The 21976-nt window shown below is 56.9% G+C and overlaps 1 protein-coding gene across 1 annotated transcript in view; it reads right to left on the reverse strand.

Annotated features, from left to right (window-relative positions):
* Nucleotides 1-21976, reverse strand: part of RELT (RELT TNF receptor) — a 79301-nt gene that overhangs the window by 14682 nt on the left and 42643 nt on the right. The window contains exons 2-6 of the mRNA XM_074942922.1: nucleotides 21489-21571; nucleotides 11340-11453; nucleotides 10706-10884; nucleotides 9679-9764; nucleotides 5053-5310 (exon numbers count right to left, since the gene is read on the reverse strand). Coding sequence (XP_074799023.1) covers nucleotides 5053-5310; nucleotides 9679-9764; nucleotides 10706-10884; nucleotides 11340-11453; nucleotides 21489-21533 — 682 coding nt within the window. The 5' untranslated portion in view covers nucleotides 21534-21571. The remainder of the gene's footprint in view (nucleotides 1-5052; nucleotides 5311-9678; nucleotides 9765-10705; nucleotides 10885-11339; nucleotides 11454-21488; nucleotides 21572-21976) is intronic.

Consider the following 21976-nt stretch of genomic DNA (forward strand, 5'->3'; position numbering starts at 1 on the left):
GGTCCAAGCATCAATGCTGAAGAGACGCATTCCTATTGGCTGAAGTGCCAGGCGCGTCTAAGGCAACCGCAAGCCAGCCTAGTCAGCCAAGTGCTATTGGTTAGGAACAGGCTGGCTTCTGGCTGAACTCCTATAAATAGAGAGAGTCTTCTGGGATAGTCACAGACAGCCCTGTTGCTACCCAAACTGGCCCCCTCCCATGCCACCAAAAACAGAGGTATTAGGGTCTTAGTTACCCCTAGTATTATGGCCTGTATTGCAGAAAACAGCTAGATCTCAATGTGCTGTACAAGAGCTAAGTGTTGTACAAAGGGGGTCACAATATTTTTATCTCCATTTGACAGATGGGGAAACTGAGGCATGGGGAGGGAGGCAACTTGCCCAAGGTCACACAGCAGGCCAGTGGCAGAGCTGGGAACTGAACTCAGGTCTCCTGAGTCCCAGTCCAGTGCCTTATCTACAGAGAGGGCTATGCCATTCCTAGCACAGTTTGGCTAACACCTCAGAAACCACCTAAGCATCCAAAACAATTATAGAGGACACTGAGGCTAAAATAGCCCGAGATTCCAGCCATCAGAGACTGGGGACAGAGCATTCCCAGCAAAGGGGCTTCACCTGAGGAACTCCTTGCCACAAGATATTGGAACCCGATTGGGGGTCAGGGAAGGGTAGCACACGCCAGTTGTATAAAGTTGTCTCCAGGACTGATGTGCCCGTGATTCAGAGGAGAGCCAACCACAACCCACCCTTCTTCCTCAGCCTGTGTTACTTGGGCAGCTGTGCATTGCTGTGCCTATGTTGGGCACTGCAACAAATCCAGGCGCTGCAAAGTCACACCCCGGGGGAGAGGGGATTCAAACTCTGCTCCTTCCGAGGTGCTCTGCACCAAAAATGCAGGATGCAGCAGTGTGAGCTACAAGAAGTCTCCCCTGACTGGGGGCAGCAGTAGGTGCCAGACCATCTTTGCAGCTCAGACACTGGAAGGCAACCCTAATGCCCAGGTATTACAGACAAGAAAAGAGGTTTTCAGCCTGCAGAGGCTCTAGTGAAGTGGGGGGTTGTGAGTTTTGACCAGCACCCTAACAGCAGATGTCACCACCAGTGTCATGAGTCATAGCATTATCCGCCCCCTTCTCCCTCAAGGCCCCAGGCTGGAGAACTTTCTTCAGGCAAGGACGACTGGATGGGGACTCCCATCACAGCGTTGCTGCCATTCCCCTACTAGCCAGAGGGGGTCACTACAGAGCAGCTAGAAACACATGCTCCTTTCCTTGCCCAGAGAGAATGATTGGGGCAGGATCTCAAACCCAAGCCTCCTACAAGACCCCAGGCCTGAATCTCTACCTGAGAGACGGCCAGATCCGATTGTCTCAGAGCAGAGCAAGCTCGCTCCAGAGAGGCCAAGCTCTAGAGAGGCCCATTCTCCAGGGGGCTTGTTGTACAGCTTCATTCTGGCTTGTGTCTGGCAGCTCTGGACTCTCTTTCAGCAGCTGTTTGTCTATTCACAGTGCCACTGGGGTATGGTTCTTGAAATACTGATTAACTAAGTACGGGGAGAAGATGATCTTGGGACCAGCCTTGGAATTGCTTAGAGAATTCTGGCACTGCATAGCCAGGCTGCTCCAGAAACGCAGCATGCTAGCCATCAAGAGCTTAGCAATAGGCAGGGACCGGGGGCAGCGGAGAAGCCCTCCTGTAACAAACCCATGTGCTGCAAACACACTCGTTCTCATATGCACCCAGAGGGGAATCAGACTAGAGCCCGGCTCCTTAGCTCCAAACACTGAGACTTCTACCGCTTGATCTAAGAGCTCCCTAAGCTACCAGCAGATCCCCTCTCCAGGCCAGTCACCAGAGGGCAACCTCTCTCTCTCTCTCTCTCTCTCTCTCTCTCTCTCACACACACACACACACACTCCTTAACTAGCCCTAGCCCTGTCCTCACTGAGAAATTCCAGAAGTGCCTCCCACCCTCGATCAAGCACAGGTGAAAAGGCTTGTGCGTCCAGGGAGCAGGAGGGTTTATTACTGTGTCACCTGGACCCATAGAGAACCTGTGGCTAGCTTTACACTAGAAAGAGGTCTCCTGGCTGGAGAATGGGGCGGACTTTCTGCACAGCTGCAGGAAAGGAACTGGATTGACTTCAGAGGAAATGAACTGGCTACCAGAACTGAAATCAAGAGGAACAAAAACAGAACAAAAAGGGCGAGGAGAGAAGAGAAACTGAATTCCATCCGCCTTTAGCCTCTGGCCGGCGAGGCAAAGGGTCTGGAAGGAGGGCAAAGGAAGGGAGTTAGCAGATTCCTCTCCATGATCCAGCACCGCACTAGGGTCGAGTCACATGCCAAAAAGCAAAAGGATACAGCGAGAGCTGCTGGAACACTAGAGGATGGGACCAGGATGGAGCGGAGGAACTCGACACCAGCCTGCTCGGCTTCCTGGGCAAACCGCACTCCGGGGGGACAAAAGGGAACCGCTGAGCTGCTAGCGCAGCAAGCACTGCTAGCAGGGTCCTGGCCAATGCCTTCCCCACTCAGATCCTCTCACTCATTTCCCTTCCCCCCAGCCAAAATCTGACCATCAGCAGGAAGCTGCCTCACTGCTGTGACTTCCACCCCAAGCCTGACTGCAGCTCCCCAGGGCAGGATGATCCATGCACCAGGACAGAGGCCCCTCTCTCCTGGTGTCAGCTCTGGCAGTAGTTAATGCTGCCAGCCGTGGGGAGGCAGCGGTCTGTACACAGGAGGAGCAGCCACATGCCCCAAGCCTGCTGGATCTCATGAACAAGGACAATTTTGCCTGCCTGCACTTCCCCCTTTGGGCCACTAGGGACTGCTGTGCTACACACAATGCAAGCAGCAGCCTTAGCAGCTGCCAGCGGTACGGGGTGCCCTGAGCTGCCCCACACCCAGCCCAGCCTAAGCTTAGCAGCAGGGGCCTCCACCCCCGTGCAGGAAGTTAATGGAGGAGGGAGCTCAGGGCAGCCCCTCCCCAGCTGCAGCAGGGGCAGCTGCTGGAGCCTGCACAGGGCAGCGGGATGGAGCTGGGGCATTGTCCGGGGACCCCAGGCCCTCCTTGGCATGCACTGGAAGCTGCATCTGCAACCTGTAAATCATCCCACCCCATGTGCACATGGAGGGGGAGAGCAGGGAGAGTTCAAATGACAGACAACCCCTCCCCTGCCCAACCCCCCGTCAAACATAACAAGGATTTAGTTTAAATCTCCTGGCGTTTAAGCCAACCTCACATTTCTGGAGGTTTCCGACTCACGACCTTCTGTCCCCCCCCGCCACCCACCCCCATCTCGCGCTGACGGTCATGGCCCATCACTCTCCCAAGGATGGCGAGCCCTTGGGCAGCGCTGTTCAGTCCTCACCCGTGTAACTGCAGAGGCGTCTGGCGGCCTCTCCTGCAGCAGCTCCTGCCCTTGAGGTAACCTGCTGAACAGGGCTTTGTTCCCTGCGGCAGGCCCTGACGCGGGAGCTCAGGAACTCACGAGCTTGGGGCGACCCCTCCCCTGGCTCCTCCACATCAGCCCATCCCTCCCCGGCTGCAGTCAGGGGCTCTTCTCAGTACGCCGCACAAGGGAGGGGATCTGCCGTCAGTGCTGGGAATGAGGCACCCTTGGCGGGTAACCCCACACTCCAGGGGACGTGGGGCATGGAAGGGGTTAGTTGAGAAGGACTGACAGCGCCGAGGGGTGGTAAAGTCACTGCAGCTGCACCGGGGCAAGGCCGACACCAGAGGTGCTGCATTGCTAGAGAGTGGATCCTGCTGGACCACCCAGGAGATGTTCCACCAAGGAGGGAGCATGGACTGGTGGTCAGACCAGGGGGCAGTGGGCCAGGCAAGCCCACTGCTGCCACCACTGGTACTGCACTGTGCCTCGGCTGTAAGTCGGGGGATAATACCAGCTGCCTAGGAGATGTGAGAATTCACAGCTGTAAAACGCTTTGAGATCCTTGGGCAAGAGAGACACTGTGGGCCAGACCCTCGCTGGGGTAAACAGGGTTTGGCTCATTGATTGGACTGGCACTCTCCTGATTCACACCGGCTGGTGCTCTGGCCCACAAAGTGCAGAGCGTTAGCTGCTAGACACGAGGCAATGCAGCCAGTCAGCCGCTGCCAGGACTCTGTGCTCTGCCAAGGAGGAGATGGCTTTCCAGGTTCTCTCTGGGCACCCTCGCTAGCCTGTGTCCCCAGCGCTCACCATTGCCCCAGCTCGTGAGAACTCAGGTGATGCAACACGGCCAGTCCCCCTCCCTCCCGGCTCCATGGCAAGGGAGAATGCTGCCACAGGAGAGCGGGCGGAGACAGGGCAGTGAGATGTCTCTACAGGAGGGGTGAACTGATCAGTCCTGCTATGGACAGCATGGGACTGACGCAGGGTGACCTCCCTTCCCCTCTACCTACAGGAGAGGGAGTTTGTTTAGAGAGCAAAAAGCCAAAAGCAGACAAAGAAACAAACCCAGAGCCCCTGCCAGAGGAAGGAGCTGGTGACTAAAGCGTTTATCACACGAGGTCTTTAAAAGAAACTGCTCCCCTCCCTCCCCCCAAGTTGATCCTTGCACCCCAGGTGGGCAGGAGCTCCTGGGTCTGAGTGCCTTAGCCGCTGGCAGCCTGCTTAGAGACTAGAGCAAATGCGCTGGTGCGGTCAATGCACCTGGGCTGCCAGGCTTCCCAGCACACATCCACAATGCCCGCTCTGCTCCCACTCTGCCCATGGGGTGGGGGACTCAGAGGCCAATCTCTCCCCTTTGCCAGGCTGGGGCATAGCAGGGGCTGGTCTAGTTCTTGCACATCATCATCATCATCATCATCAGTATTTCCAGTGTGCCGGTCGTGCCACCCAAAGGGCGGGCACAGATCAGCCAGGGTGGGGCGCTAGAGAGGCAGTGGGGAGTCTGGCATCTGGGGCTGCAGTGCCGCAAGGCAACCCAGCGCCCTCCTACTGCTGGGGGCGCCCCCTGCTGCCCCTAGTCGGTGCTAGGCACGAGCGCTCAGGCAGGGATTGCGGGGAGAATGCGCTGAGCCCACTCAGTGGCCCTTACCGCCTCTCTCTGCCTTTGCCACCTCCTCCTCGCTCTCCTTGTGGGCCGTGCAGTGGTAGCCTTTTTTCTTCAGCAGGTTGCAGAAGAGGATGCCCAGGAGCCCCATGACGCAGAAGACCGGCACGATGGCCAGCACGGCGTACTGCGTGGCGTTTTCCTCCCGCTTCCCGTCCCGGGTGCCATTGGGCGCCGCCCTCTCGTCCCGTCTGTGCAGGGCCTCGACGTTCCTCGCCAGCCGGGTCAGCCACTGCTTCGCGCCTGGAGGGAAGAGGGTTAAAAGAGAGCCTGTATTGACAGTGGCCTAGTAGCTCGAGCACTAGACTGGAAGCCAGGAGACCTGGGTTCTAGTCCTGGCTCTGCTGAGTGCCTCAGTATCCTCATCTGTAAAACAGGGATAATGCTACTTGCCTCCTTTGCAAAGAGCTAGGTATGTTTATTACGGAGGGAGGGAACACGCCTTTGCCAGGCAGTTATCTTAGGCACCACTGCCTGCTTGTCAGTGAAATGTTCATTTTTTGGTTCACGTTTCCTGGTTTCGGTTGAGATTTCTGGAAACATGGTCAGGTTTTTGGGGAGTTGGTTTCAGTTTTTCCTTGAAAACTGGAAAAAAACAACCCATTCTGGGGTAACTGAGGGGCCGTTTTGTGAGGGGTCTGTGACGCAGTGGGCACTCTGTGCCCAGACCCCTTGGGCTGGAGAGCTGTCGCTCTGCAGCAGGGCACAGAAGTGGCTGGGATTTGGGGAGCCAGGCCCCCGTCATTCAAGCTAAAATGCTGGTCAACAGCAGGACGTCGCTCCAGCTTTCAGTTCCCGCCCTCCCCCCACCCCCCACCCCCAGGGAAGAGACAGTCACGGACGGCTCAGGACAGGCTGCAAGGGGCCTGGAGGCACCGAAACAGCAGCCCGCCCCCAACCCCCAAAGCACAGGCTTCCCATCCCCCAACTCCTCCTCACCCCAAAGAGTCTCCCTCAAGGAGCCCAGACCGGGCTCTTCAGCCTTGCAGGGAGTAAACTGTCCCACTGTAAGCTCCCCTCCCCCACCTGCACTGCCCACCCCTTTGCCCCCTCCTGCCTGCAGTTTTCACCACAGGTCCGGCCCCCTGCCCCGTCGGCCAGACTGGACACCGGAGCCTGGCCCAGGTACCACAGACCCTCCACCTGCCTGGGGCCACGGCCCACGTCCCCGCCCTGAGCACATGGAGGGTCCGCAGCTCCCTGTGCGGCTCTTACCCCAGCTCTGGCTCCGGCTTCTGGCCTGGCCTGCAGGCGGTGCCGTGGGGGCCGAAGAGCCGCAGCCGGGTCGGGGTAAGCGCTCTCCCACCGACACAGCACTGTCCACATGGGCACTTTTGTCAGTCAGGGGTGTGTATTTTTCACACCCCTGACTGACAAAAGTGTTGCCAACAGAAGTGGTAGTGTAGTCATGGCCTCTCCTGGGCAATACTGATCCCCCGCCGGGGATTCGATTTCGGATACGCCCACAGCTGGAACAGAGCTCGTGTGGGCACCAGTGGAGGGATGGGAAAGCAGCTCCTGCTAGCTCCATTCCAGCAGGACAGGGGAGAAGAGATCCCAAACCATAAAAAGGCGTGGGCCAGTTCTCCTCCAAAATGCACATCTGCCCTCCTGCCTCCCACTTGGAGTGAGCAGAAGGGGGATCCGTTCATGGCTTGGGAACCTGTTCAGAGACACCTCCACTCCCGTCCTTGGGGAGACCGTTCCAAAGGGACACCAGGATCAGACCACACATCTGAACTGGCTGGGCTGTGGCAGGTAGGCAGAGGAATCCCCACCGGGCCATCCCCCCACTCTTTCCATCCAGTTCCCTTAGCCAGGGCCTCTCCAAAGCACTTACTTGGCTACAGAAGCCCCACCCCCAGCCCTCCTATGCATATGGCAGCAGCGCCCCGGCTTCACCATCCTCCACGCTGAGGGTGGGTGGATAGCCTGTAGGGGTGAGTCAGGTTTCCAACGAGGTCCTAGACACTGTGGGCAAGGACAAGGGGCCAAGTGCCCTATTCTTGTGGCCCTGGGAGCTTTTGTGACCATTCAGGATCTAGGTTGTTACAGGCCTAACCCACTGCAGGGCTCTGTTGGGATCCAAACCAGTGCCTCCGGAAGTTTCAGGCTAGCCTGGCCCCAGGTGAGTCCACACGTGAATCACACTTTACAGACAAAAAGAAAAGGAGAACTTGTGGCACCTTAGAGACTAACAAATTTATCTGAGCATGAGCTTTCGTGAGCTACAGCTCACTAGATGAAGTGAGCTGTAGCTCACGAAAGCTTATGCTCAAATAAATTGGTTAGTCTCTAAGGTGCCACAAGTTCTCCTTTTCTTTTTGCGGATACAGATTAACACGGCTGCTACTCTGAAACTTTACAGACAGGGTTTGTTTCCTTCCATCCAGCTCCACGTCACCCCCCGCAATGCACCCTGCACACCCCCAGATCTGAACGCTGCAGTCTCAGCATGGGTGGGGAGGGACTGCCCCCCCAGAGAGGAGCTTGCACTGCAGTGATATCCCCACACCCTCCTGCAAGGGCTGTCTAGCTAGCTAGCTCACCACCGAGCACCTGGAAGGTGTGGCCCTGGTCGACGTGGGTGGCATTCACATGCCTGGGATGCAACTGGGCAGATATGTGGTGCGTGAACCTGACTGTGCACGCAAAGTGGGCTTGGGCAGTACAAACAGGCAATCCACATGACCAGGCACACGTGGTGCATGCAGTGATGAGTTTTAACCATTATTATAGTTACCAGCCCCACTAACTAAATCCCCCTCTACGTCAATTCCCCTTGCAGGTTCTGTCAGTCTTGGTGTTCTCCCCTTCCCTGTCTCCAGCAATGGCGTTGCTACGCACTGTGACAACAGCTGAGGCGCTGTGCCCTAGAAGCAGCTGCATTGCAGGGATCTCTTGCTTTAACATGCTGTTTGTATTACAACAGCGCCTAGAGGCCGGGGCTTCGCTGGGCTAGGCACCGTGCAAACTCTGAACATGAGACGATGCCTCGCCTAAGGAGCTCTTTCTCTGCAACTCCAGAGGCGTCGGCGGCGACTCTGCAGGTGGAGATCTGCACTTAAAGCGGGGCTCCAATCCCACCCCTTCACGCGTCCATCAGGACAACCTGGCACAAGAGCTCTGCAGAAGAACAATTGGATTTGAGGCAGTGTCTCCTTTAGCGAATTCTGAATTGCACCCGCCCAAGTGCTTTAATGAAGCGTTGGCACAAAGAGTGCTTGATAAATACATTACTGTGGAGGCATAAATCACCGTGGGACTGAAATAGCTCAAAGAACGTGCAAGTCAAACTGAGCGACTGAGAGCACGCTTGAGTCCCTGCCATCCCCAGCTGCCAGGCAATTCTCAGAGCCAAGAGGCTGGGCCTTTTCTACCCGAGTTGCCAACAAACAAGCTGCTGGCCAGGACCAGCAGACCACATCCAGGATCGGTGGGGATCTGCACTTGCACTGCTCTGGCTCTTGGGGGGATCCCACCTCAGTGGTGGTTTAGGTTTCACATGCTCTTTTGTCCTGCTCTTTAAAAATCCTCAGCGCTTCCCTTTTCACTGATCGTGTGGGGTCACTTTCCTTGTTTCCCAGAGCAGGGGTGGGTGAAATAGCTCCTTAGTCTGTCCATGTGGCTCTTCTCCCCACCCAAGAACTGTCCCTTCTGCCCGAGAGAGGGCGGGACACGTGGTCCTCTGCCCCTAAAGGAGGCTCCCCGCTTCTCCAGGAGATCGTGGGCATTCTCCTTTCCTGGCAGCACACCTGGTCTCTGCTAGACAGGCAGAGAAAGATATTACAGTCCATATAGTACTGGTCTCCTGTCCGGATGGGTGCCTGGGGCTCTGGGCTGGACCCACTTGGGTTTCTGAGACCTGCTTATCCTCACACTGCTAGTTATCGGTTCTGCTGCACCGGCAGGGAGCTCAGCTCGATAGCCTGTTTGCCCCCTTCTCGGACTCCCACCATCTCCAGCTGTGCCTGCTGGGCCAATGTTCCCTCTGACTTCTTACATCCATGTGCGGAATGAAATTTGTTACGTGCACCAATATGGAGGTGATGTGTGGCGGGGGTGGGGCTCAGGGGCTTGGAGTGCGGGATGGGGCTCAGGGCTGGGGCAGAGGGTTGGGGTGAGGCCAGGGATGAGGGATTTGGGGTGCTAGGGTGAGGCCGGAGCTGCAGCGCCTCTCCCCGCCGCCGCAGCTCCAGAGCTAGGGCCAGGTGAGAGGCGCCTCTCCCCGCTGCCACGCCCCAACTTGCTCCCCGCCCACCCCCTACCTCTCTCCTCTCCAGGCCCCTGTGGCGGCCCCGTGCAGCTTAGAGGGAACTTAGCTGCTGGGTCAGCGATTGCGCGGCCTGCAGCGGAAGGGCTGCCCTGGGTGATCACAGGTCCGGCAAGGCAGAGGATTGGCCATGCATGTAGCGATTCAAATCCTGTCTCCCTGAACTGCATGGAGACAGTCTTAATGGGCAGCAGAGGCTCCCAAAAGGACTGTCCTCCCTTTTGGCCCCGACAAACTCCTATGCCCCACCAGGGAAGCCCCACCCTTCCGCCCCCGGACACAAGTTCTTTGAGGGTGACAGCTGTGGTGTCCGTTCCCCTCTCGCTGTTTACACTAACCTGGGCAGCCCGGCACGCCTTTGGGAGCAGAGGAGCACAGCAGGCATTCAGCTGTTGGGTCCGTCTCTCCTTCAGGGCTGTAAAACCTGCCAAGAGCAAAGAGAGGTTAGCAAAGGGCCGAACGCAGATTGAGACCATGGCTGGCAGTTAAACAGCTCACAGGCATTCTCAGTGGGCGGGGGCAGCTGCTACCAATTCCAGCTCGGACAAAGCCTGACTACAGTGGAAGCAGGTTATGTTCCCTGCACTCCACAAGCGATTCGCTTTCTTTCCTACTCTGCACTGCTAAGCATCTGCCACGTTCCACTCCAGAAGTGGCTGCATTTCAGCGGTGGGGCAAAGCCATCTCTCGCTCATTTATACAGTGCTTGGAGAGCATTTTCAGAGCAAAGCACAAGACAGTTTCCCCCAACAGGGAAAGGAAGATATATGCTCATCACCCCTTCTCCAAATCTCTTTCACCCACTGCCGTTGACTCACTGGGTTTGCACTGGCCAGACTCACCCACTCTGGAGCTAGTCAGTAGCCCAGAGCAAGAAAGGTGACTAAACTGGGAAGTTTCTCTCCTCCCTCTTGCCTGAAGGATACCGGCTTGGAGGAGCCAACTGCCTTCTAGTGACTCACAAGAACACTCACAGGCAACCGCCTTCCTGCTCCGCAGCTTGGATTTTTGCTCTCCATGGTGCATGGAGGTTGCTGGGCAGCCGGAAGCGTTCCTACTCGACAGGGCTACACCAGCCCTGCTAGCTGGTCTTCGCTCTAGTAATAACACCCTGCAGAAGGGCCCTAATGAACCAACGGCTCAGAGCCAGATCCACAAAACTTGTGGGATTTGGGCCCTGTCCAATGTAGCGCTTTGAAGTCCTTACACATGATTACCCGCTGGGAGGCTGGCAAGAATCGGGACCCTCATTTTGCAGATGCCACCCAGCTCTGTGCACGGGCCAGACTCCCCCCTCCCCCCACAAAGAGAGCCCCAGCTGCCACTGCACTGCCCACACCAGGACAAGCCACAAAGCAAAGTTACCCTGGCATGCAGCCTCCACACTGGCTGTCTGCTGCAGCTGTCCCGGGGCTGGTGCGGACCCTCTTCCTGGCCTCACAGGGGGTCTGAGGCAAGCAGGGTGCCGTGCCGTTGCTGGCTGAGAAGGTGCCCGGAGAGCAGGCTCGACAGGTCACACCTAGGCCTTGCCCAGAGCCGCACTTCTACAGGAGAGCAAACGAGAGGGAGTCAGGAGAGGAGCTGGCACCGCTGGCCGCCCCTATGGCACTGGGACGCAGCGCGGCAAGCTCCTCTCTGCGCCAGCGGGCCTCCTCTCTGAGCTGCAGGGAGAGCTCAGTCCCCATGGCCCGTTCCACCCACAGCCTCTCTGCTCAGGCTGCCGACCAGCGCTAACTGGGACTGAAGTCCACCAGTGGCCCACCGCACAGAGGCCACCCATCGCCGACTCCTGGTTTGTACTGGGCTGGGTTTGAATCAGCGAAAGGGCTTTAACCTCCCACCCCCACCCCACCCTCCCAGGGCAATGTGCGGAGCCATTCACTTCCCTGATTGCACCAAGGGCCAGGGAGGACAGACACCCAATCCCACCCCTGGGCAATACTTCTGCTCAAGCTGCTGCCAAGCAGCCCCTTGCTAAGTAGCAGGCAGAATGGCTTACCCTATCGGGCTCCTCCCCAGGGGGACACTCCACACAGGGGGCACAGTCCCGCTCCACGGTCCAGTACTCCTGCTCCCCGCACACCAGCGCCCAGGCCCGGGGCCGGCTCAACAGCTGAAAAGAGAGAAGCAAGTGATGGGAATCGGGGAGCGCTGTCGCTCCCACCCCTTCTCCCTGGGCTCAGAGTCCGTGGACACCAGCCTCGCACCGGAACAGCCGAGCCCCACCAGGCACTGGGAGGAGGCACCATCACCACAGTCCTCTGAGGTCCCCCAAGGCCCTCATCCAGAGAGTCTCCCGGAGCATTTTCTGCCCGCCAGGACGGGAGGAGCTAGCAGCAGCTGGAGCGGGAAGAGTCCAGGCAAGTCATTGCTAGTCCCTTTCCCACCTCCAGGCTGGGCAGGGGTTCCCCCTACATGACACCCACCCTTATAGGAAGGGTCTCGAGAGAGGAAGCTCCCCCTGCTTCCCTTTGGGAGTGGTTTACAACTCCAGGGCAGCCTGATGCCCACCAGGTACAGACGTGGGCCCCAGGTTGTTTCATCAGACTCGCTTGCAGGGCATCTCACTCGCCACAAATAATTTCTGGAGGGGGAGGACAGTTAGCTGGACAACATGGACCCAGGCAGGACGGGTGACCCCGAGCCTGTGACCTCCACAGAGAACATGAGCAGCAGCTTCGCCTTCAGGGCAGGCAGGTGAGCCCAGCGCATTCGGAGGGGCTGATGGACCTGCCCCCACGCTGCAGAAGAGCCGGCTTGGCCAGGCCCATCACCCTGGTATCTGAGCAGCTCCAGCCTGCCAGCTCAGCCCTCAGCCTCTCCTGGGCAGGATTCCATTGGGAGAAGTCTCTCCCTTAAAAAAAAACAAAAAAACCCAACCCCCCCCGGGGCGGGGATCAGTAGCACACTGTCATGCAGCAGGCTGGCAACAGCAACGCAAACAGTGCCCCAGATACACAGCCACCAACCCCTTCCCAGAAGCACAACTGGGAGACAAGAGCCAGCCCGGCACCACCTGCTTCCTTAGCTAAGGTGGGAAACGGTCCCGCTCCTGTGGGGCACTTTCCTGGCCTCTGCACTACCCTGGTTGGGATTGGCTAGTGAAAGGATCTGAGTCCTCGCTCCCACTCCCTTTACCCAGAGGCCTGCCTGACCTCGAGGGCTCCCTTTCCTCCCTGCCATGTGGCAGAGTCCTTGTAACCCCGACAAGCCCAGGCTCACGATTTCTGGGACAATCTAGGACAATCTAGGACAGGGGCTTGGGTGTCCCCACTCCCAGGCACTCTCTCCACACCGGCCACTTCCCTGACCCACTGATCACTACATTAAGTTCAAACCAATTACAATTTATTAAACAGCAACTGTAAGAAAGATAGGGGGAAAAGGTCAGAGGAACAGGGGCCCCACCCTGTGGGCACAGGGACCATCACAACCAGCTGTCTCTGGGATGTAAGGGAAGTTCACAGCCGGCCCCTCACATGTCCCAGGCAGGGGTCAGCATCACCATGTTGCGGGACGGACACTTGACAAAAATACCGGACTTAGTGACGGACATGAGCGGGGAGCGGGAGGGGGCTCTGAGCTGAGGCAGGGGGTTGGAGTGTGGGAGGGAGTATGGGCTCTGGGCTGGGGGTGCGGGTTCCGAGGTGGGACCATAAATGAGGGGTTCAAGGTGTGGGAGGGGGCTCTGGGATGGAGCAGAGGGTTGGAGTAGAGGGTTGGAGTTCGGGGGGGGGGGGGTGAGGACTCCAGCTGGGGGTGCAGGAGGCGGCTCCGGGCTGGGCCGGTCCAGGCTTCGGAGGGGAATCATGGCTGGGGCAAGGGGGTGGGGCATGTGCGTGCGTGTGCGCTCTGTGCAGCGCTTACCTCAAGCAGCTCCCAGAAGCAGCGGCATGTCCCCTCTCCAGCTCCTATGTGGAGGCGCAACCAGGTGGTTCTGCGTGCTGCCATGGCCGCAGGCGCCACCCCCGCAGCTCCCATTGGCCGCGGTTCCCTGCCAATGGGCTGGGAACCGCAGAGTCAGCACTTGGGGAGGGGGGACGGAGGCATCGTGCAGAGGCACCTGGCCGCGCCTCCGCCAGCAACATCAGGGACAGGGAGCTACCCGTGAGCGCCCCTCACGGACCTAATATTTTTTACTGTGGACTCGTGTCCGTGTACGGACACATTGCCGACCCCTGGTCCAGGCCCTGGCTGTGCTGTACTGATACCATGGGTCAGACACCAGATCTGGTGGTGGTCATGCGCCCTCAGCTCCAGGGAGCAGGGACCCTTCTCCCGAGTACTGGTCTCCCCTTTCCCCCATTGCGGGTCACAGCTCCCACTCAGAGTCCAGCGTGCAAGGCCTCTTGTCTGGCGACATCTACCTTCACTGGGCCCTTTGCCCAGAGCTGCCCTCGCTCTCCCCAGCTGCTCACGATGCTGCTGTCCTGGCTCTGGCCCAGCAGTCCCCCGCTGGAGCTCAGCCCTGGTTCCCTGTTGGCATGGCTGGTCTGCGCTGCCCCAGCTCCTGGCTGCTCTGCCTTGTGAGCTGCTTCTCTGCCTTTGGTTGCTGCTACTCTCCCCTTAACTCTGCCCGGCCCTACTCTGCCTCAGGCAGCTCCAGCTCACACGGACGACGGGCCCTGGGCTCCCTCATTGGCCTGCCTGCCCGGTCAATCGGGCTGACCTGGAGCGTTGGCTTCTCCCCATTGGCCCCGGGGACTGCCAGTCTCAGGGTCCTGATTTTTCTTCATCCCGTCCCCTTTCTTTTCATAACGGGAAAGGGCCAGCCAAAAACCCCCAACAGCCCCATCACCCTCGATCGCCGCCATGCTGCCGCCCCAGGGGTGCTCAGGCAGCATGGCAGCAACGGCACCATGCAACACCCAGAGAGACAAGGCCGGGGAGGGGATTTCTTTTATTTGACCAACTTCTGCCGGTGAGAGAGACCAAGCTCTCGAGCCAGACGGAGCTGATCCTCAGGCTGTACAACAGGACAACAGAAGCTGGTCCAATGAAAAGACATAGCCCCACCCACCGTGTCTCTCTAACATTACTCGGGGGGGGGGGGGGTTCTGCGTGACTGCGCCCCCCGCAGAATTCCTGTGCTTCCCCGCAGAAAACGGCAGGGAAGCCAAGGGAAGCCGCGCAAGGGGTGGGGAGGGGCAGACGACCCTGGGTGAAGTTTTTGGGGAGCCGTCTCCCCCCAGAGGCAAGGCATGGGGGGGGGGCACACGGGGCTATGTGCCACTCCCCCCCCCACCCCGCATTTCCACAAGTGCAGAGCTGCCCAGCTGAAGGAGTTTGTGTCTCAGCTCTGCTGACTCTGCAGCTGGATGCTGCCTCCTGGGTCCTAGTGCCAGTTGTGCTCCCTTCTGCGTGCTGGGAGCCTTCCTGTTTTCTGTGCAACAGAGTGTGCCCACGGTGGGGCTAGGTAAGGGAGGTCGGGGGTGGTGGGGGGGAAGAGACAGTGGGCATGGAGAAGAAAGGGGAATAGGGGAATCATGGGGCGGGGGAGAGCGGGAGCCCGGCATGCGGCATCCTCTCAGCAGCAGCTAAGGCTCCCCCATTGAGTAGGCCCATCAAACCCTCACCCTGACAAGCCCTACCCCCTATACCTGGACCCCTCCGATGAGCCCCCAGCACCAAGCCCCATCTCCCCACACCCAGACCCCCCATGCTGAGGCCCATTGCCCCTGCACCCAGCACCCCCCCCCCCACAACGATCCCCCATGCATCCAGATCTCCCACTGAGCTGCCCACACCCAGACTACCCCACACAGAAACCTCACCCCCCACACCTGGATTCCCCCACACTAAGCCCCTCCACACTTGGATCCTGCTGGGCTGAACCTGCCCAGCCACACCTGGTGCAGAGGGGCAGGACCCCAGAGTGTTTCTGGGGCAGGCCCGGCCCTTGCACTGCGTCAGGGTCAGGTGCAGCTTCACTGCCGAGTCCCTGTACTGGGGGAGGTGGAGGCTTCAGGGTGATCGTCCACCTCAATGCCGCCAGTGGCCTGTGCTCCCCTCTGCCACGCTCGAGCCACATTTATTCATTGACAAATAAAATTTTGCAGAATTTTAAAATATTGTGCGCATCATTTGTAGGTGCAGAATTCCCTCAGGATCACAACATCCTTGGAATGACATGGCGTCAACTTCACTGCATACAGCCTACGTAACACCCAGGGCTGATTTCACAGGCGTCACACAGAGCTGGGATCGGCTCTTTGCTCCCCCCTGCCCCCAGAGCTGGGCCTGATTCTGCTGCATAGTGGCCGGGGTTGTAGGGTTCCAGGAGGAACTTTACTAACCCCGGCAGCCTCCAGCCCCGAGAGCTGAACAGGGAGGGCCCAGCTGCTCTGACAGCTCCGATTCTGACTTGCATCCGAGCCCAAGGGCCAAAGCAATGCTCATTAGACCCAAGCCTTTTGGTTGAGGTAGGTTATAAGCAGCATGTGTCACCCTGTGAGTAGGGAGCCAAGCAAGTCAGGGTGAGGGTTACTTGCCTCCCACAAGCTAATCCTTAGGCAGGCTCCTGTCCTGCTCCTTGCAGGTGGGATGTGGTAGCTACAGTCACCTCTGGGGAAGCAGAGAGGAGAAGAGCTGGAGCCAGCTGGAGACCCTGACAGCCCTGGGGCAAGGCAGGAACAATCCCTCCACCTGCCTGCTCCCCCTCCCAGCCACAGTACCAGATAAAAGCGCTGCCAGGCAACCCCTGCACAAGCAAACAAAGCACCAAGAGAGCTTTAGGCTATTTACTGGCACAAAAGTGGGGGCAGCGGCTCTTTCCGAGCCCGAGCACGGTGCTGGTCACATAGGAAACCACTGCCCAGACCTGGATCAGCAGGTGGGAGCCTTGGGACACAGTGCTCACCTAGCCTGTGCTCGTGGGCATTTGCTTGGCCCTGTGTTTCTCCAAGAGGCTGCCCTAGTCACCTGTTCCTTTCATGTTCTCCAGCCGTGTTCTCCCCCACTACCGCAGATCCAGCCCCCTGAATGCCAGGAGCGCTACGCCCAGCCGCAGCACTGGTGTAGGCAGAGAGCATTGTCCCTGGGCAAATAGCTCGCATGTTGGCAACTCTGCGCCTTCTCTGGTCGGCAGCACCGTCAGCAGGGGCACAGGGCACCAGGGCAGGCACCGTTCATGAGCCCGCTGCTCACTCACTGCGTCCGCCAATAGCAGGCTTGGTGGGGACAGCTACAAGGGACAGCAAACGGCAGCCCTCCCAGATTGCCCTCACCCCACATCGCAAACACGCTCAAGTGGTGACCATGTCCCAGGAAAGATGTCGAACAAAATGGACTTTTTTCCTAGGGAGTTTTTTGACCAAACAAAAATGGATTCATAGATTTGTTTCAGTTCATTTCTTTGGCTTTCCTTCACCCCTTTTTTCCTTCCCTCACTCCTGTTCCATGCCCCCTTTCTTCTACTGAAGAAAAAGGAAGGAGGGAAGAAAAGGGAGGAATTCCCCCAAACTGAAGTGAAATAAATGTCTGAGTTAAAAGGGAAACTTTTGTTTCGGGGTGGGAGGGGAGTGGGAGAGAGAGGAGGTGTCAAATGATTACACGACAGTGTTTGAGGAAAACAATGAAACCTCTCAAAAGTTTTGGTTTTCTTCCAAAAAAGTCTTTTTTCATTGGGAAAAAAAATGGATGAAAAGATTTTGGTGAGCTCCACGCTCTTTGAAGGCTGAATGTTTCATCTGTGATGTATCCACACACAAGCTAGGAACGAGGTTCTATCTCTGATCTCAAAGTGGGACCTCAGTGCACAACAGAGCTGAAATGACGAAGCCTGTATGAACTGGGAGAGGCTAAACAAAGTTGAGTTGTGAGTGTATCACACACACACACACACACACACAGAAAGAGTCCAGTCCCATGAATAAGAGTTCTAAATAGAAACTGGGAGTGTATAAATAAAATGTCATAAGACTTTACAGTAAAAAGACTGGGGAATGCACATGTTGCATCATACACAGGCTAACTGGCAGATCACAAGTTAAAGAAGTGGCGTGGCTTTTACAGAGAGGCAGTGTGGTCCAGTGGATAGAGCACAGGTCTGGGGCTCAGGGAGATCTGGATTTTATTCCTGGCTCTACTACTGGGTGACCTTGGGCAAGTCACTTTGCTGCTTGATGCCTCAGTTTCCCCACCTGTAAAATGGGTGATAATGATACTGATGGCCTCTGTAAAGCGTTTCGAGATCTGCTGAAGGAAAGCATTACATATGAGCTAGGTCTGTATTAATAAAGTGTTTTATAGAATTATTTCAGTTTATACAGTTTTCAGAGTAGCAGCCGTGTTAGTCTGTATTCGCAAAAAGAAGAGGAGTACTTGTGGCACCTTAGAGACTAACAAATTTATTTGAGCATGAGCTTTCATGAGCTACAGCTCACTTCATCGGATGCATTCCTATTACTTCAGTGTCCAGAAGCTATGATAGGCACTTTACATCATCAGAAATTTGTTAAATAATTAATGCAGTACACATAATTGACCATTCACAAAGTACTGCCCCACCTGCCCATAAAATTATCTATTAAGCCTCTCAACAGTCCCCTCACCTAAACTTTGCTTGCACCCAAACACCTCTGAAAAGAGAGTTAAAGGTAATGCAGAACAGAACAAAATTGGCTTTGAAGCCCTTTTTGGCTTCTTTCAGGCCACCTTCAGAGATTTGTAAAGGATTTCCATTCAGTTTCTTTGCCTGTGTTTCTTTGCTTAAAACAAAAGCAAAACAGGAAATTCAGGTCTTCTCTACTCTAGAAAACTATGGCAAGTGGGAAAAACGAATTCAGTGCTAACATCTCACGAGACTGAAAGCGAAGGGCGTTTTAGTCACGACGATGGTAAATGTGCTGTTGGTTACACCTACTGAATTCCAAATGACTAGCAGAATCTTTGGAGAAAAGAAGTCTTTGTTAAAAATGCACCTTAATTAAAAGAATGGGTGTTCTAAGTGCTCACAGACATTCCATAAACCTCCAAGAGATCCTCCAACCAAACTAGATAAGATGTTTTTGGTTAAAAATATATTAAACAAGTAGGGGGAAGAAAACTATGCAGACTGTCAGGCCTTTTTTATCCCGCATAAAGAAGCCAAAAAGGATGTAAAGCCAATTAAAAAAAAAAATTATAATGCTCCTTTAAGTATGGGCTCTGGAACACCAAAGATACGGAGTGAATTTCAGAACTCAGAAGGCTGCAAGGAGGATGCCCTGCCAGCAACTCCCTTATATAGGTGCTCCAACTGGAGCATACTGTATTGATCACAGCTGCACGGGCAAGAGAAATGGTCTCTCGCGCATCTTGGGTACTAAGCTATAAAAGGTCAAAACCACAGTCTCTGTCTCCACCCAGCAGCTCACGAAGCAGCCAGGGAGTCATTGGGTAACAACTAATTTTGTCAGTTTGCAAAGTGCTTTGAGATCCTCACCAGGAAGGCCTTGCGGAGAGCCAGGTTAGTGTGGCCAAGGGAGGAAAGAATGGGGCAAGCCCAGATCCTCTCATCTGAACCCCTGTTCTTGGGTTGGTTCCAAAGCTGGGTGGGCCCTATTGGCCTGGTCTGAGCAGAGGTCAGGTGATTTTATAGAACGGCTACTATCTGGGCTGAGGAAATCACACCTCTGAAACCCAAACCCTAGCCCTGATCCCTGTTTTAATCCTCTGGATGCTGCCTCCTCCGGCAGCGTAACGGAGGATGGGAATAGCACGTTGCAGCAGTGAGACGGGGAACCGCATCTGTTCTCAAGGGAGCACCCTGGGCTCTGCTGTCTGCAACACGTCCCAGCACCGGAGGACACGGAGCAGCAAGCCACGAAACCATCCCCACCAGCAGGGCAGATTTGGGGAACCTGTTCTCTTACCACAACAGCCAGGACCAGCTACTTATCAGCCAGCGCAGCTCAGCTCTGACCTAACGCTTTGCATTTGCCCAAGGCCAACCCTTCCCAGCCAAGGGTAATCAGGGACAGGCAAGGGGCACAGGGCAGTCAGGAATTCCCCTCGGCACTTCCACTGCCCCCACAGGATTCTCCTCGGGGCAGCAGGCCAGCCATAACCAGGGTCATGGCCATCCCCTCCCGCCCCTCAGCAGCTCCGCAGGGCAGATGAGTCTGAGTGCAGAGGCCGGCCAATGGAACCCTGCGTCCACAGCTTTTAAAGGGATCGAGTTGGAGCCGCCACATCGATTTCTAGATATTGCAGCAAACCCGATGCCCAGCTCTGCCTCTGCGTCTCTAATGGATGGGGAGATGAGCTCAGGGAGAAGGGCTCTCGGGCCAGGACAGACCTGGGAGCACAGCCTTCTGGTGCCCCGGATGGCAGCTCCCTGCTTTTCCAGGCCTCCCCTGCTGTGTATTTAAAGCAGCAAGGCAGGGGGGAGGGTGTGTTTTTGGGGGGAGAGAGGGATTAACCCTTTGACTTCTGACATAGAATGCCTGTTATTTCCCTCACAACCAAAACACCCCTCCCCCCCCCCCACATCGCAGCCACCCTCCTTCCGGCCCATCAGCGTGAGCACAGCGCCCTCCCACAGCACGGCTCCTGCAGCACCCAGACGGGCTGCAATAGCCAGACAAGGAGGGGCCCCCCTCGCACCAGCAGCTGCCACATGCACGCTCCTCGGCATTGCCTCCTCTCCCACCCCAGCCCCACGCACGCTCCTCAGCATTGCCTCCTCCCCAGGGGCATCCAGCTCCAGCCCCCCTAGTCCAGACTGAACCCTGCCAGCTCCTGTGCCCAGGCAGCAAATCGGGCACGGGGGTCGAGGAGGTGGTTACAGGGGACTCCACGCACACTCCCCGTAACCGTGCTGCAGGGGGCTGCTTCTCTCATCTCTCTCCTTTCCAGGCCTTCCTGTCCTGCAGCATGCCTTAAAAAACCCACACTGCCAGGGGATCCATGCAATTCTCCCTCAGCACCGCTGGCCCCGCACAAGCCTCCTTCCCAGCCCTGCCAGGCTTCACCATAAGGAAGCAAGAGGCAGAGTCTTATTTTGGGCAGTCTCCAGGGGCAGCCAGAGCAGACTATTTTAGCCTCGTTTCTCCTGCGTCCCGTCCCCCCACACCCCTGCTGCTTTTCTGCAGCCAGAGGTAAAAGTCTCAGTCCTCAGATGCTCCAGTGTGACCTTTTCTAGTAATGTCCAGTATTCAGTAAGAGGAGGCTGGGGTTGGGGAGGGCATGAGGGAGGCTGAAGGCCTATTACAGAAGCACAGCCTGCTAAACCCCGACCATTTTCTCTTAGCAGAGGGTCTCCGAAGTAGCTTCACAGCCAGGGCAGGGAGGTCTCCACTCACGCAGGGCATCCATGCAATCGCTTCGGAACCAGCCTTGTCAGAGCAGTCACGCGATAAGCATCAAACACTCATTTATAATCACGCTACCACAAGAGTATCGATAAGGGAACCGGGGCGTCGCATGCCTCCAAGAGAGGCGACGGGCAGCGGGTGGGCGTGACCACAACCCCTTCGGCTCTGGGGCAGGAGCTGTGGGTCCGGGGGACTTGGTATGATGCAAGCAGAGTTAGGACACTGCTGAAAAAGACCATGTGGCTAGGTTGCCCAGAGGGAGCCCAGAGGCTGGAAGGTGGCGAAGAGGAGGAGAACTCTGGGTAAAGAAGAGCTCTCTGCCCTGAGATCATACAGTCAGAAGCCCAGAGCCTGCTGTCAGATCAGCGTGGGTGGCCTCGGGTGCCTGCATACAGCCCAGTTGACTTCAGCAGGGCTCTGTGTGGTGGCAGGGGCCCGTCCGGGTGGCTTCAGGCTGGGAAAGCAGACGGCAGAGCGTGTGACACTGTGTGGGGCGCTGAGGCACGCTTCAGCTTGGTTTTACCGTCACTCTTGCCTGGGTTTTTAGTCTCCTCCATCGGCTTACCCCAGCCTCTTCTCCCCCTGCCCCCTGACCCATTAGCTAACACCAGCTTCCTCTCTGCCTCTTCACCCAGCCCCACCCTGGCCAACACAAGAGCTGTCTCCCGCGCAGCCTGCCTGACTCTCAGCTACAAACGACTCGCCCCCTCGCCCCCGCTCTCCGCGGCCTGGGGGATACCCGTGCACGTGCAGCCACAGCTTTACACCTTTGCCCCACACATGTGCTCAATGGGGTGCAGCCGACCCGGGCCGTGCAGACCAGAACGAGCGCAGGGTTACATTGTACTCACGGCGAGGAAGACGACGAGCGCCCAGCAGACCAAGTTCCTCTTCATCCTGAGGGCTGACGACTGCAACGAGCCACAGAACGAACCTGATGGGACAAGGAACAGGAGGGTCACTGGCGAGTCAGCCTTCCTCCGTGGCTAGTTCAGTATCCAGCAGGACGGATGCACCTTGGCACCCCCATTACAAACCCGGATTTGCCTCCAGCACACACAAGCCTGCTGATCCCTGCAAATTACAGGGAGCCAACAAGACGACTTCGAAACCTGTGGTTAGTTAAAGGAAAGACACCCACAACCAGACAGGCTTCCTCTGAGAGCGCACGTCCCCTCGCCTTTGGGTCTGTGCCATGCAGCAGAGTCTGGAAGAGTTGCCGGTGATGTACAGCAGCCCTGGAACCTACGTTGGAAAATCACCAGTGGCCACAACTATCAGCCTCCGTGGATCTGTGCCCACTTACAGCAGCAGTGCTAGATTTACAGATTGGTCCTAT

The sequence above is a fragment of the Natator depressus genome, chromosome 1, assembly GCF_965152275.1.
Source record: "Natator depressus isolate rNatDep1 chromosome 1, rNatDep2.hap1, whole genome shotgun sequence".
In the NCBI taxonomy this organism is placed as follows: domain Eukaryota; kingdom Metazoa; phylum Chordata; order Testudines; family Cheloniidae; genus Natator; species Natator depressus.